General features: G+C 41.2%; 1 protein-coding gene across 1 annotated transcript; it reads right to left on the minus strand.

Annotated features, from left to right (window-relative positions):
* Positions 1 to 3,573: 3,573 nt before the first annotated feature.
* Positions 3,574 to 5,230, minus strand: LOC130184843 (transcription factor HES-5-like). Its single transcript, XM_056400924.1, has 2 exons — positions 4,921 to 5,230; positions 3,574 to 4,806 (listed from the first exon to the last, which is right to left on the minus strand). The coding sequence occupies exons 1-2, from the start codon at positions 4,981 to 4,983 to the stop codon at positions 4,393 to 4,395; spliced, it is 477 nt and encodes a 158-aa protein (XP_056256899.1). The 5' UTR covers positions 4,984 to 5,230; the 3' UTR covers positions 3,574 to 4,392.
* Positions 5,231 to 14,052: the final 8,822 nt, after the last annotated feature.

Genomic DNA, 14,052 nt, shown 5'->3' on the forward strand with positions numbered 1-14,052 from the left:
ACATTTGATGACGGACATAATTGTAAGACATAAGATAAGAATATTTATATAAAGTTTTTAAATTTCTAAATTGATGCATATTATCTAATGAATTTCACTTCCTCATGTGCTTCTTTAACCCGACCTCTTCCATAAAACCCCATCATGGCTGAAGTTGATGACAAACATCTGTAACACCTGTAGGATTCCTCCAGTCAGTGTATTTTCATGGAAAAGCCAAATCTTTCCTGCTGTTTTCCTCTGATGGTGTCAGATGATCCACGGTACCTCATGTACCGACTGACTTTTACTAATGTGAAGAAATGCAGCATCTGTCACTTAAGTAAAAGAGGTAATAACTACGGTGGCCCTGAGAGCTCAATGCACAATTCAAGAAAACATTGTCATCAATTTGACAACTTGTGCTACAAATACTGACAACACAACAGAAGTGTTTCCAGGGGACACAAAACAGTGACGGACCCGGCTGGGGTGCACTTGTTCAATGCCTCTTGACTTTTGAAGTTGTAAGACGGCTCCCTGTTAGAGCTGTTTGAAAATAAGCTAAAGGTGAGTTTGTTTGGTTTATTGTGACATCAATAAGGCATGATTCAGATATTATTGCAAATATGTTCTGTTAGCTTAGCATTAGCACATCTAAAACCTGCAGAGACTGAGTCTCTGTGTGCACATGTAGCTATGGTCATGTATGTAAATTTCTTTTCATTTATGTTTGATTGACATAATCACATGAGACCATTGGTTTGTGTTGCCTGGTAACAGCTGATTTGGATCCGAATAAACAACATGTAATTGTAGATTCACAGGGTTTTTGAAAACAAAGACCACAACATGTGTGTTCATGTGTTCAGTGTCTCTGTAAATCGGATTTTGTGCTGTCACACGTGCAGGACGGCGTCTGTCCACGGTCCAGCTCTGAGTGTGTGTGTCTGAGCGTGTGTGTTTGAGTGTGTGTGTCTGAGCGTGCCTGCTGTGGGGCTTTGTGTGCTAAGCCGCGGGCTGCTCTTGAGTGGTGGGCTCTGTCAGCTCTGGTTTCATCAAACAGTTGGTGAGCTGAGTCGCTGCAGGTCTGCTGGTCTGCAGGACCACAGGACCACAGGCCCGCAGGTCGGCAGGTCTGCCGGTCTGCAGGACCACAAGCCCGCAGGTCTGCAGGTCTGGAGGTCTGCAGGTCCACATGACTGCAGGTCTGCACGCCTGCAGGGCAACAGGTCTGAAGGGTGTCCCCCCCTGTGTGGAGTCTGCCTCTCCACAGCTTTCCCACACTCCTCAGCCTTCCTCCCCCTTCATCCCCAGGACAAAGGAAGTGTGCCGTGTTAAATTATCCCCCACCCCACCCCCACCACCCTGCTCCACCGTGATGGTGAGAAACCTGACCATGCTGCCTCCCCCCTCCCTTCTCTTCTCACAAATCTGCCTCCAGATCTGGAGGGAAAAGTTGGCTCTGCAGCGTATTTGCATTGTATTTGCATGGTGTTTAGGGTGAAATATTCAGGAGATAAGAAATCATTCAATCAATCAATCAGTCAATAGTATAGCACTGTATACTGCTAACAATATCCTGGAGGAATTTCAGTTAGGCTTTAGGACAAACCACAGCCCTCAGACTGAACTCTGATGAGCTCTTTACTGTTAGACCTCAGTGCAGCGTTTGATATGATTGATCATGATATCCTGATCAGTCATCATGTGTCTGAGAAACATTACGTCTGCGGTGAGTTTGCTCAAACGACATCATCAGAGAGCACAATGTATGTTTCCATAGTTACAACTGATGACAAACAACTGTACATCTCGGCTGAACCAAATGACGCTGCAGCGATAACCTCCATGACCACCAGCAAAAAATAAATGGATTAGCAATAAATTCTTGAAGATGAATTGTTTTAATTATTTATTTATACATTTATTAATTTCTATATTATTAGTTATTAATAGTCATTTCTTTGTTGTAAAGCACTTTGAGCTGCATTTTGCATATGAAAGATACTATACGAATAAAGTTTATTATAATTATTATTATTGTTATTAGTATTAGTAGTAGTAGTACACAGTGGTATATGGGTGTAGTACATAGTGAGACAGAGCTCTCGGTGCTGATGTGTGTGTGTGTGTGATGTGTGTGGGTTTGACAGTCTGTGTGGAAGCGTGGGAACTCTCAGCCCTGCATGTGATGTAAGCAGGTGTAAGTCAGGCTGCAGGGCAGGTCTGCGTTCCCAGGTGAGAGCAGATGGGTTTACACACACCGCACTCTGAGCAAACACACACACATACACACACACATACACACACACACACACACACACACACACACACACACACACACACACACACACACACACACACACACACATTAGGCTGAGAGCTCAGTGTTTTTGCAGAACATTTTAATGGCACAGTGAAGTCGACCTTTGACCTTTTGGATATAAGATGTCATTACTTCATCATTTTATCCTTTTAGACATTTGTGTTAAATCGTGTCATAAATAGTGTCTGAATATATGAGTTACGGCCAAAAACATACTTTGTGAGGTGACAGTGATTTTGATATTTGATCACCAAATTCTAATCAGCTCACCTTTGAGTCCGAGTTGAATGTTTGTGCCGGATGTTATGAAATTCCCTCCTGAGATATCAGGTTCATAGGGGTGGATTAGTCTCTCTTGCCTCCTTGATAAATCTGAGCTGGGGTCAGTTCTCTGTCAGGTTTCAGTTATCAGAGGTTTTAAGACACATGTAAGATATTAAAGCTGTGTCATGACGTGTTGGCGTGCCTGAGTGTTATTTTTCCATCAGAAGTGGAAGAAGCGCTTGACTAAAAGTGTAAAGGTGAAGTCCTGCATTAAATAAATTGTGTTTTTTTTTTTTTTACAGCCTGTAAAAACAAAACCCTGGCGTCTTTAATTCATCTGTCAAACTTCAACAGATGATTTGATGCAGACTGACATAAAAACAAATAAGTTAGAATAAAGTTTGTCTTATTAGAAACTGCATGGACCCGAGCAGGTGGAGCTGATCTGACAGATTTCTATTGTATTATTGTAAAGTATATTCTATAACAGTGCATCAGAGGATTTTAATATTTTATCATGTAAAGTATTACACTGAAAAGTAACTAGAAACTACAGCTATTAAATAAAATAAGATAAAATAACATAAAATAAATAAAATATTTCTCTCTGAGATGTAATAAAAAATTGAAAAAGGAAAAATTTAAGTGAAGAAGAAGAACCTTAGATTTGTACTTAAATGTATTTAGTCTTTCCTTCATTTGACTTGATAAAGTAAAGTCCATTCATGTTTTTTCTACCACTACTTTTAATAAATCAACTGATGTTTCTCTAACTGAAAGTACATTTTTAATGCAGCACTTTTTATGCAAAACAAACTTTATGATATTCTACAAAACACATTATTATAAAGGTTTTTGGATCATAAAAGTAAAATTTAGCCCCTGAAATAACTGACCCCTGAGAATAAATGATACAAACGTACAGCCCCTCCCCCCTCCTAAAGCAAACACACACACACACACACACGCACGCGCTCTTGGCTAATGTGTGTGGGAAAGTGGAGAAAGCCGTAAACCCACGAGATCAGATGGTTTACACACAACTGCTCCTGTTATCTGATTAATGAGAGACGCCCGATCAATATCTCTCTGATCACACTCGGCAGCAGATTCACATGTTTTATAGAGATAACTGTGACAGCTGCTCAGTGCAGGTCACTGCCTTGTCTACATTCATCATTTATACCTCTGGGACTGTTAAAGATGCCGTCATTGAAAAATCAGAAGGAAAATAACATTTGGACAAGAAAATACAGAAAAAACAAATATCATTTGCAAAAATCTTTATTTTGAGATTTCTCTTTTGAGACTACAAATAATCACTTCTAAAGGATTTTTTTACTTTTCCACAGGAAAAGTGTTTTTGTTTCCACGTTCAATCACTTTAACAAGTCGTCTGCAAACACACAGTGTCAACGAATCATTTCACAGCACGGTGATGCCTCCTGTGGAGCATCTGGAGCTCCGACACAGCCTTTACAAAAGGCATTAAACATACTAAAACACCATTAACAGACTCAGAATGATAATGAAGTTTAAGGCAAAGCTTTTGACAGTGTCTCTACACACACACACACACACACACACACACACACACTCCTCGCTGCAAACAGGAGGAGGAATTACAGTAAAAGTGCATCAACAGAGCACAACCTGAACCGTCTGCCTCAGCAACAGGCAAACACTCTTCAATCTGAAGAAACACAAATGTCACTTTTTTTCTCTAGACATATGAAAACGAAACATCCGTCAGATAAATCTTCTGGAGGTCAGTCTCCTCCTGATGGAGAACATCCACCCTCCGAGCTCCAGAGCAGCTTCTACCAGGGTCTCCACACGGCTCTGTGAGGGCCGGGCGGCTGTTTCCCTGCAGCCTGGATGTGGCTGTGGGAGGAGAGGGCCGGCGTGGGGCAGGCGTCCTTGTCGGCTCTGTGGGCAGCGTGGAGGTGCTGGAGGTGTGGGAGCGTCGCCTCCTTTAGGGAGTTTTGGGACAGGAAGTGCAGCGTCTCCTTCCAGCAGTGGGAGTATCCGTCGCTGTGAGCCGTGTGAGCGCTGGGGCTCTGAGGCTGCAGCTGCTGCTTGAGGAACACCACCGTCATCTCCAGCACGTCGGCCTTCTCCAGCTTGGCGTTGGGATCCTGTTTGTGGAACTCCTTCTCCAGCAGGACCTTGAGCTGCTCGATGCAGCTGTTGATGCGATCTCTGCGCATCTTCTCCACAGCTGGTTTCCTCAGCTGTTGAAGAGAAGAGGAAGCTCGGTCAGGAAGACATTCAGCGGATTGAGCTCATGAAGAAACACAGTGCAGAGATGGAAAGTGTGATGTGAGCAGCTGTGGAGCGGGACTTACTTTGTGTCTGTCTTTGGTAGAGAGCACTGAGATGGGAGAGTCTCTGGTGTTGGTTGGAGCCATCCTGGTGGAGAGCAGAGTGAGTTGTGATGTGACTGGGGAGCCCTCTCCTCTATTTATAGGCCCACATTAGCATTACAAAGCCATGAGTCCCAGGCAGGATTAGCTTTCCCACACTCTGAGGCCAGTGGGCGAGGCCCGCACAACAATAGGAGAGAGGCATCAATTATCTCATGGTTAACTGGCCTGGTGGCCTCAGCGGAGGGAGGCTGCTGCAGAGCTGTGGAGGTACAGACCCGACACAAGCAGCTCCTTCCACTTTTATTACCTGGGAACCTTCCCGCTCTCTCATCTGATCAGGCGGCTGCAGATGTGCAGCGGCTGGGACGGCAGGTCTGATAAGGGCCACTAAACACATAAAGATAAGACACATGCTGGAGCCACAGACAGCTGACACCAGGTCAGTTTACAGGCTCTGTGGACCTGAGCTCACCTGAAAGGTCACAGCTGAGTAGAGAGCAGAAAACACTGTTTGTATCTAACAATTAAAGGTTATAATTAATCTAATTGGAACTGATATGAAGATGTTCCTATTCTTATAGGTTATAAGGTCAGTTATAATATAAAATCTGTCTTCACAGGATAAAGTTATATTATAGTATAAAATACACATTAAAGTCAATTTAAAGACAATTGTTCACAAATAATTCACTGTTTTTATTTTTAATTTTCTCTGCTTCACTTCTTTCACATCATTTCACAAACTAAACGACAGAGAAGGAGGGAAAACTCTGAGAGATTTGGAGGGAAAATGTCTTCAGAAAGAAACTGTCAATTAAACACAATTACCCAGTGTCCTCTGGGAAGGCACACTTCTATTGTGTGACACCTCCTCCTCAAAGAACCCCCCCCCCTCCACTACCACCACCACCACCACTACCATCCTCCTCCTCCTCCTCCTCTTTCACTCACCCCTTTAGGAGAATATGTAATAAATGGGAAAGAGAGTGTGGGAAAGGAGGTTGGGATCCTGCTCACACACATCCTCCGGTCAATAGAGCCCCCACATCGCCCCTCCTCTGCCTGCCCCCACCCCCCCCCCCACCCATCCACACAGAGCCTTTCAACCTGCAGGATCAGATCAGAGGCTCCGCTGAGCCGGGGGACGCGTGTGGGATGTTTCTGTGTGTTTATACTCACCTACTGATTACACCTCCTCCTCCTCCTCGTCCTCCTCCTCCTCCTCCTGCAGCCCTCTCATAAACCTCACATTTGGCTCAACACCTGCTGCCAGTGGCGGAGGAAGTACTCACATCATTCACTGAACTAAAAGTACCATTAACGTAATGTAAATACACTCACTTATGAGTAAAAGTATCATCAGAACCATTTACTGTAGCTATGAAAGAGTGTATCAGCAGCATCTTTCTGTACGGTCTCATCCACAGACATGCATTTTCTTTAAAGTATCTATTGAAATAAATGTAGTGCAGTAAAAAGTACTGTAACGCTGTTGAGTAGAAAGATGGAAAGTAAATTACAGGTACCTGAGAATAATACTGAAGCCATGGCATCAGCTGCTTCATATGGAGAAAGGGACAGTAACAGCGGCTTCACTTTACTGTGTTTTAAAACAAACAGGATGAACATGACAGAACCTGCAGCGTCCGAATACTTTTGTCAATGAGAAATTTCAGTTGTTGATTTTAAATCAATTTGCAAACATTTCTAAAAATGTGCCAAATAGTTAGCCTTTATTTATCTGTACTGTTACGCCTCATATCGCTTTGTTTTCTCCATCATCCAGCATTTGTTCCCGTCTGCTTCATCACATATTATTAATATATTATTGATATTAACCACCGTCAGCATCTTAATGTTTAAAAAGTTTCATTTGGCAGATCAAATTATCATATCAAATGACCAAATTCCTCCTCTAAGGCCTTGGCAATATTTTTGACCTTGATGTGTTTCACACTTTACAATAAGGCTCCTTTTAGCAGTTATTAATGGTAGTAACTCATTACTAAGATTAATGAGTTTAGCATTAACTTGATATTGCCAAATGGTGAGCCTGAATCAATGTATGAAAACTGTGATTATCTATTTATTTATTATTTATGATTCATAAAGTGTTAACAACCCAATGAATAACCTAATTATAACCCATTTATAAATCCTTTATAAGGGCAGTTGTATTGTAAAGTGGTACCAAAACATGTTTTCCCTCTGTCAGTCAGTGTGGGTGACTGAGTGAAGACTGATGGGAAAACATGGCAGGTTTATCCATTTACAGTTAAAGCTACAACAGAATACAGTGAAGCTGCTTTATACACCAAGTATATTCAGCTGATAATGTGTCTGTACTTTTACTTCATTAGGTTTTAAATGAAGGTCTTTGACTTGTAATAGAGTATTTTTACATTGTGGCATTTTGAGTTATTGAGTTATTTAAGGACATATAGGTTAACTTTGTTTTTGTTAAGTGACTTTTAACATCACAGAGAAGAATGTGAGACGGTTGCCCTGAGCGAGGGATGAAATCACAGAGTAATTTGGATCCTTCACGTGTGTTAATGGCCATGAAAGTGTGAGCAGAAAGAGGCAGATGGTGCAGTCTCCACTTGGAGGGAAATCTTAACGTCCCTTTTCTTCTCCGTTCCTCAGGATGCATTTCCCAGAAGTGAGTCATGACACAATATGCAAATGGCAACACATCATTTGGCCCATAAACACATTCCAGTGTGGAACCCCCCCACCCCCACCCCCCCACCCCCACCCCCCACTCCCCACCACCCCCACCCACCCAGTTCAGAGAAAAAAGCCTCCGAGTGCCCCCCTGCCACACACCCACATACAACAACACACACTCCCACATGCACACGCCAAACAACATGTCTCCATGGCTTTGAACCCAGATACGTCAATGTGTGTGAGTGTGTGTGTGTGTGTGTGTGTGTGTGTGTGTGTGTGAGTGTGAGGACCTCTCTGCACTCAGGAATGTGTGAGAGCTGTGACCAGCTCCTCGTTCCCACACTTCAGCCTCCATTCAGGGCAGCACCCCACCCTGCGGCAGCCGCCACTGATCCTCCAGACCCTCATTATACCCCGACCTCAATAGACCATCTGGACAGCTGCTGCACACACACTGACAGTACACACACACACACACACACACACACTGACAGCACACCTCAGAGGGAGCAGGTAGATGACCAGAGGAGAGAGGAAAGGTCACAGAATATTCACTCACCTTTTATTTCATGACACAAAATGAGACTAAAACTAAATAAAAAGCAAAACTTTTTTTTTTAACAGCAAATAAAATCTAAACAATAATGTGACAAATGAAATAATGACCATTAATCCAGCAGCCAATAATAATAACATCTGCTGTTCACAAGCTGATTCATCTGTTTGATCCAAAGAGGAATCTTCCTCCAGTATCCCTCTGTCTCTGTCAGTGATGTTCTCTGACGTTCTCTGAAGAACCAGATTAATGGGTTAAATTCATCTAAAGTCGACTGACAATTAGACAAGACAACAAAACCGCTGAGGCCAAATGAACACGCAGGTAGCACGAAGACATTAGAAAAAGCTGAGCTAATGTCGCATCATCAGGTGCTGCGATCAGAAGCAGCGAGTGCATTCAGGTCTAATTTAACATCAACAAACATCTGTATCTTACCTTCGTAATGCTAACGCCAAGCTGGGTGAGCAGTGAGCAATTCTCATGAGGACTGGATTTACTGAGTGGTGCTGGGGTTTGGATCCAGCATCAGATCCACATCAGATCTGAATCTTTTTGAGTCGTTATAAGTTTAACTTTAATCATTTAAGTTCTAATTAGCTTCAGGTCAAAGATTCAGTTCAGATCTGGGATCAGCGGAGAGACTTACAGCTTTAAATGAATCAACAGTAACATTAATGAAGCTGCAGCGGATCTGAAATACTGATAATTTATTAATTTGGCTGCTTTAAATTTATGAAGTTCTCTCTCTTTGTCTATTGTGGAAAAAAACTTTCTTGTAAACAGGAAAACATTTTAGAAAATTAATTTTGCATCAACCAAAGCAGAAGATAAATCACATTAAAAAAAAGTGGCCTTCGTGTCAAAAGAAGACACTTGACAATGGCACCGTTTTCCCGCCATGAGAGGTTTTTCTGTGTTAAGTCACATCACATGTCCCAGGAATGCTTTTTACACAGGGGTCAGGCTTTTCCCAGCTCTTCTGTGAGGCTGCTGCAGTCACAGGGACACTTGTTGATACTTTGTAGTGGAGGGGGGTCACTAAGAGCACCTGCCCCCCCAGCTTTGTGGCTCGGGCCCTCAGTCAAAGCCTGGTTCATCACAACAGACTCAGGAATGCTTTGTGCCCCCTTTGTGCCCAGTCTGCATGGAGACGGGAATAAAAGTGACCTGTGAGGTGGACGGTGAAGAGCGAAGAAGAAAGACGACCTGTGGCGAGCGATGCAGATGAGTAAAATGGAAAATAAGAGCTATCAAAATTAGCGGTTACAAAAAGTAGCATAAAGGCAGTGACTTTAATGGTGATATAAACATCCACATATTCATCCCATCCGTCACCAAAATCATTAAAAAATACTTAAAGTGAGAGCCAACCTGTTTTAAACCTAATTTCCATCAATTTGAATATGTAAATATAATAAGCTTATAACAGAAGAACTGTAAGCCCAGCCTAAACTACATTGGCTCATACATGGTATTTTTAAAAAAATTATTTTTCAGTCCTTGCCTGTAAAAAAAAAGTCATATTAACATAAATACCAACAGGATATACTTTATACAAAAACAAAAAAAGTGCTCCACAATACTTTAATATCTTGTGAGAAGCTGCTCTGTGAAGCCTCAAGGCCTCTGGGCCTAGTAGTTTAGTTTAGTAAAGGGCGCCCATAAACCTCTCTAAAAGGAAAACTGGGAGAAATGTGCTTTAACTCTTTAATATGAAGTAATAGAAAACATGCAGAAGCATTGATTCAAAACAGAGCTGATTTTTATCTGTGTTCTTTCTCTATTTTATTTACTGGCGGTTATAAACCAGTTTATGGATGTGTTATGGATGTGGGTTGACAGTGATTGTATTTTGCATATGGCTATGAAAACAATATAAATATTAAATTATTTATATTAATAAATGAAATATGAACATGATATAGCAGAATTAAGTTGTTTTACCACTAGTAATAATAAATAACATAGAATAAAAATTATTTTAAGGTACTGTGTAATCTTATTGTACTTTGTTTGTTGCTTTTCTCTGCTGTGTATAAACATGTTTATTTAAATTTCATTTAAAGAAATTAACAATAACCAAATCACCACATTATTGTGTTAAATCTATATATATGTATATTGATATGTATATATTTTTCCCAACAGCATCCTTCAGTATTTTCCAGGGGACTTTTTAATAATTACAAAATACAGTAATTTAAATACACATTTATTTCTCATAGGTACTAAGATACATGCCGGCAGCATCTTCAGTAAATTATAAATCCAGTTCATTCACATTCAGTTACATTCAATTCAATAACTGCATTTGTTAAATCAGTGCAATTCAGTTTAATTCCAATACAATTCAATAGATTGAGTCAATTCAAATGAATTCAATTCAATCACTCTGTACATCTACTGGATTGTTAAAATTAACATGAACTGGAAACAGCTGACATCAGCTCAATTCAATTAACTAGATCGTTGACATCAATTTCTATTTAACTTAAGTAACAAACACGAAATACAAAATGACATCAACACAATAACAAATAAGTTAAATCATAACAAATCAAAGAGATTTTTTAGCACTCTGATTATTTTCACCCCGTTTGTCCCTTGAATCCTGAGCTGACATCACAAATACTCATCATCACCATGACAGATGGTTCCTCCGATTCCTCGCCGGAGTGGTACTCTGAATCTGTGTCTCAGGGTAATGGGGTTTCTGGAGGCATGTAAAGGGATTCATCATCAGAGTCCTCCCCGCTGGTCTGGATGTCGTCCGTGGTGCGGCCCTCAGCGTGGCCGCCATGCATCCTGACCAGGAAAAGAACAACGTGTTCGTCAGTGGAGTGAAACAGACTGTGACCCTGTAGATGTGAATCTGATCAGCGTGTTTTATTTTCTTGGGAGTGGATTTCTGCTGCTCCACTCTTCGGCCGGTCGTCAGTGGGGGGCCTGAGCATGCAATGCATGACCCGCTCCATGCACAAATTTACTGCATCACTGGTTTAGCAACAAAAGCACATTGAAAACGATTGTGAATCTTATGAGGATCATAACGCAGCAACAGCATCAACCTGTCCCCAAATCCTTGAATTGTAAAAAATGTACTTAAAATTCAACAGTGTTTCCATTATTTCCCTTTATCATTTTTAATGACATGAACACCATCTGGAACTTCACCTTGTTATTTCCTGCCCGTCCTCCCCCTTTTCCTCCAGATCTTTCTTCAACACATGGTTAATAAGTGCCACGCCAATGCAGTCTGCACCAGCTCCTCATGTGTTCACACTGAGCCTAGTTAATCAAGTAAGTATGGAGCCCCAGAAGGGTCATAGTGTGTTTTTATTCCTCCGCGCTGGGGACTGTCAGAGCGACAGTCAGAAATTATGACAAAATTTCACACAAATGTTTAATATTTTATGACTCTGGATAAACAGGGATGTAACCTCAAACTAGTCTGAGTGGCGGAGGGATACTGTCCTGTTAATGACATCATGAACAATGAATGACCTTGACCTTTGACAACCAAAATATAAACAGTTCATCCTTGAGTCCTTACAAATGTTTGTGCCAAATTTGAAGAAGTTCCATCAAGGCGTTACTGAGATATCGTGTCCGCGAGAAAGGGACGGACGGACAGACAACCTGAAAACCATATGGCTCCTCACATATGTATCGGTCATATATGTGTGTGACATGATTGTGATGTAATGGAAAGTTCTCAGGAATGTTGTTAAAGATCTCTGTGAGGATCATTTGGCGACATATCATTTCCAAATTGTGAGTAATTGGTGTCCAGCGTGTAAAATATTAATCACCACCTATTGTACATTATTTCAATTTAATCGTATTACTAATTGTGCCACAGTTTGTTAATATCTTGTGTTGTGACTGGCTGAAAGGCTTTTTACACATTTTTATACCTGTAACCTGGCAGCCAATCAGTAACTACCACCTGGGCTACACAAACTAAACAGCAATTTTATTTCTACTGGGCAAATATACAATGCAATGACTGTAAAATCAGTTGGCTGAGAATCTTTGTGAGTGATTAATGAAAGTCACATGAAAAAGTGTACATGTATCACTGACATAGTGCAGCTGTCACAAGAAACCTGTGTGTACAACACCCACAGTTTAGAGAGAGCTGAAGCTATTTAGCTTCTGTTCCACTCGTCTCGGCCAGACAATGCTCTGTATTTTACTTTAACTAAACATAACACTGGAGTTTTCTGAAGTAAGTGAGAAGACACACTAAGATAATACATTTTAAAATAAACCTTTATGAGGTTTACCTTGCCAAACGACCATTGTGTTCCCAATAAATACTGCACGTTTAACATCCTAACAACCTAATGCAACAGCTCACAGAGTGAGAAATAGACCCACGGCGTACTTGTTATCACACTGGTCGCAATGAGAGGAACCACCTGCAGCATCCGCATGAGCATTTCACCTGGGTAACCGATGTAGATGGGACATACACCTTGAGAATCGTGCCTATGCCAAGACTTTTGAGACAAAAACAAAGATATTTTTAGAAATTCAGCGAGGAAAGCGTTTAAACAGCTGTGTCTGTTCAGGGCGTATCAAGGCCAATCTTTGAACTTGAAATTAACCGTTGCATTTTCAGGAAAATCTTTAATGCATTTTTTAAATATTTAAATATAGACACATGCCTAACACATCATATTCTTTTCATTTGTACATCTCTGCAATCGTTTGTTTTTGTTGTCATTTACATGTCTGTCGACTATATGTACCCTCACACTTGATTTTGTTATGTAAAGTCACAAATAAAAAATAATTAATTAATTAATTAAAAAAATCAAGTATAGTACCTCTCCAAGCCTATTGGCCCTGCCTCTGAAGTGCCCACCCCCTCTAGTTCGTTCTGATTGGTCAGGGGAGGCGTCTATCTACAAGCGGTGTTTTTCCTACAGGGAGAATACGTCATTACGTCTTACGCTTATGCTCGCCGTCTTCGGGAGGCGGCCATGTTGTAGCCAGAAAGCTAACAAACAATAGCATACCCTCCAAAACAGCTGCAGATTTACCCAGTGAGGGAAGATGAGCGGATACAAATCGCTCGGTCATGTGCTTTGGACTTCTCATGACGATATTCATAACCTGGAATACTTTTATAAGGGACCGTTTTGATTTTTTTTGTGATCTGTGGACCTTTACAGACCAAAGAAATACAAATAATGGAGACATGGAGAGAGAATCGAAGTTCTACTCGTCCAAAAGGTAGGCAGTCACCACGCTCCGCTGGTACACAATGCTGGTAGATATTAATAAATCGTATTTATGTGCTCACGGTTAGCACAAAATGAACTTGATATTTGAATTGTAGAGACTCTAACCGATCTAACCAGGTACAGCCTGTTTATATTGACAAAGCCTTTACTCGTCATACACGGGCCGGCGGGCCACATGGGTTTAGAGAGAGTTTCCACCTCATCTCTTTCTGTGCCTTTCAGCCACAAACAGTTATATGTTGTAAAAATGCCAATGTCCACTACCTGCAGACCTGCAAACAGCAGACGGACACAGTTAAGAGAGTAGCTGGTGAATATAGTGGAGCATTTAGCAGTTAAAGTGCCAGATATTTCCCCTCAGGAGTTGGTAGAGACCAAAAACAGAGCTAACAGTTAGCAACATCACTCTCATGTTTCAGCCCAGTTCACTGAAATGATGTTGTCACCTGCTGCTGACATCACCTGCTTTTGAATGTTGAATCTTGAATGTTTATTCCTGTGTTGTACTGAGTGCTGCTTCTATTGTATGTCCTGTCTTTTTTTTTTTTTTTTTCTTTTTTACAAAAGATTGAGTTGGTGGTGTTGTACTGTATATGATATTTCCCATGATATTATTGGGGAATT

This window comes from Seriola aureovittata, chromosome 2 (genome assembly GCF_021018895.1).
Source record: "Seriola aureovittata isolate HTS-2021-v1 ecotype China chromosome 2, ASM2101889v1, whole genome shotgun sequence".
NCBI classification, from domain to species: Eukaryota; Metazoa; Chordata; class Actinopteri; order Carangiformes; family Carangidae; genus Seriola; species Seriola aureovittata.

Bases quoted from the DNA above. Each gene is read 5' to 3' on its own strand.
- LOC130184843 (XM_056400924.1), bottom strand. From the start codon at position 4,983: ATGGCTCCAACCAACACCAGAGACTCTCCCATCTCAGTGCTCTCTACC. The intron at 4,807-4,920 runs GTAAGTCCCGCT...TCTCTTCAACAG, and splicing joins CTACCAAAGACAGACACAAA to CTGAGGAAACCAGCTGTGGA.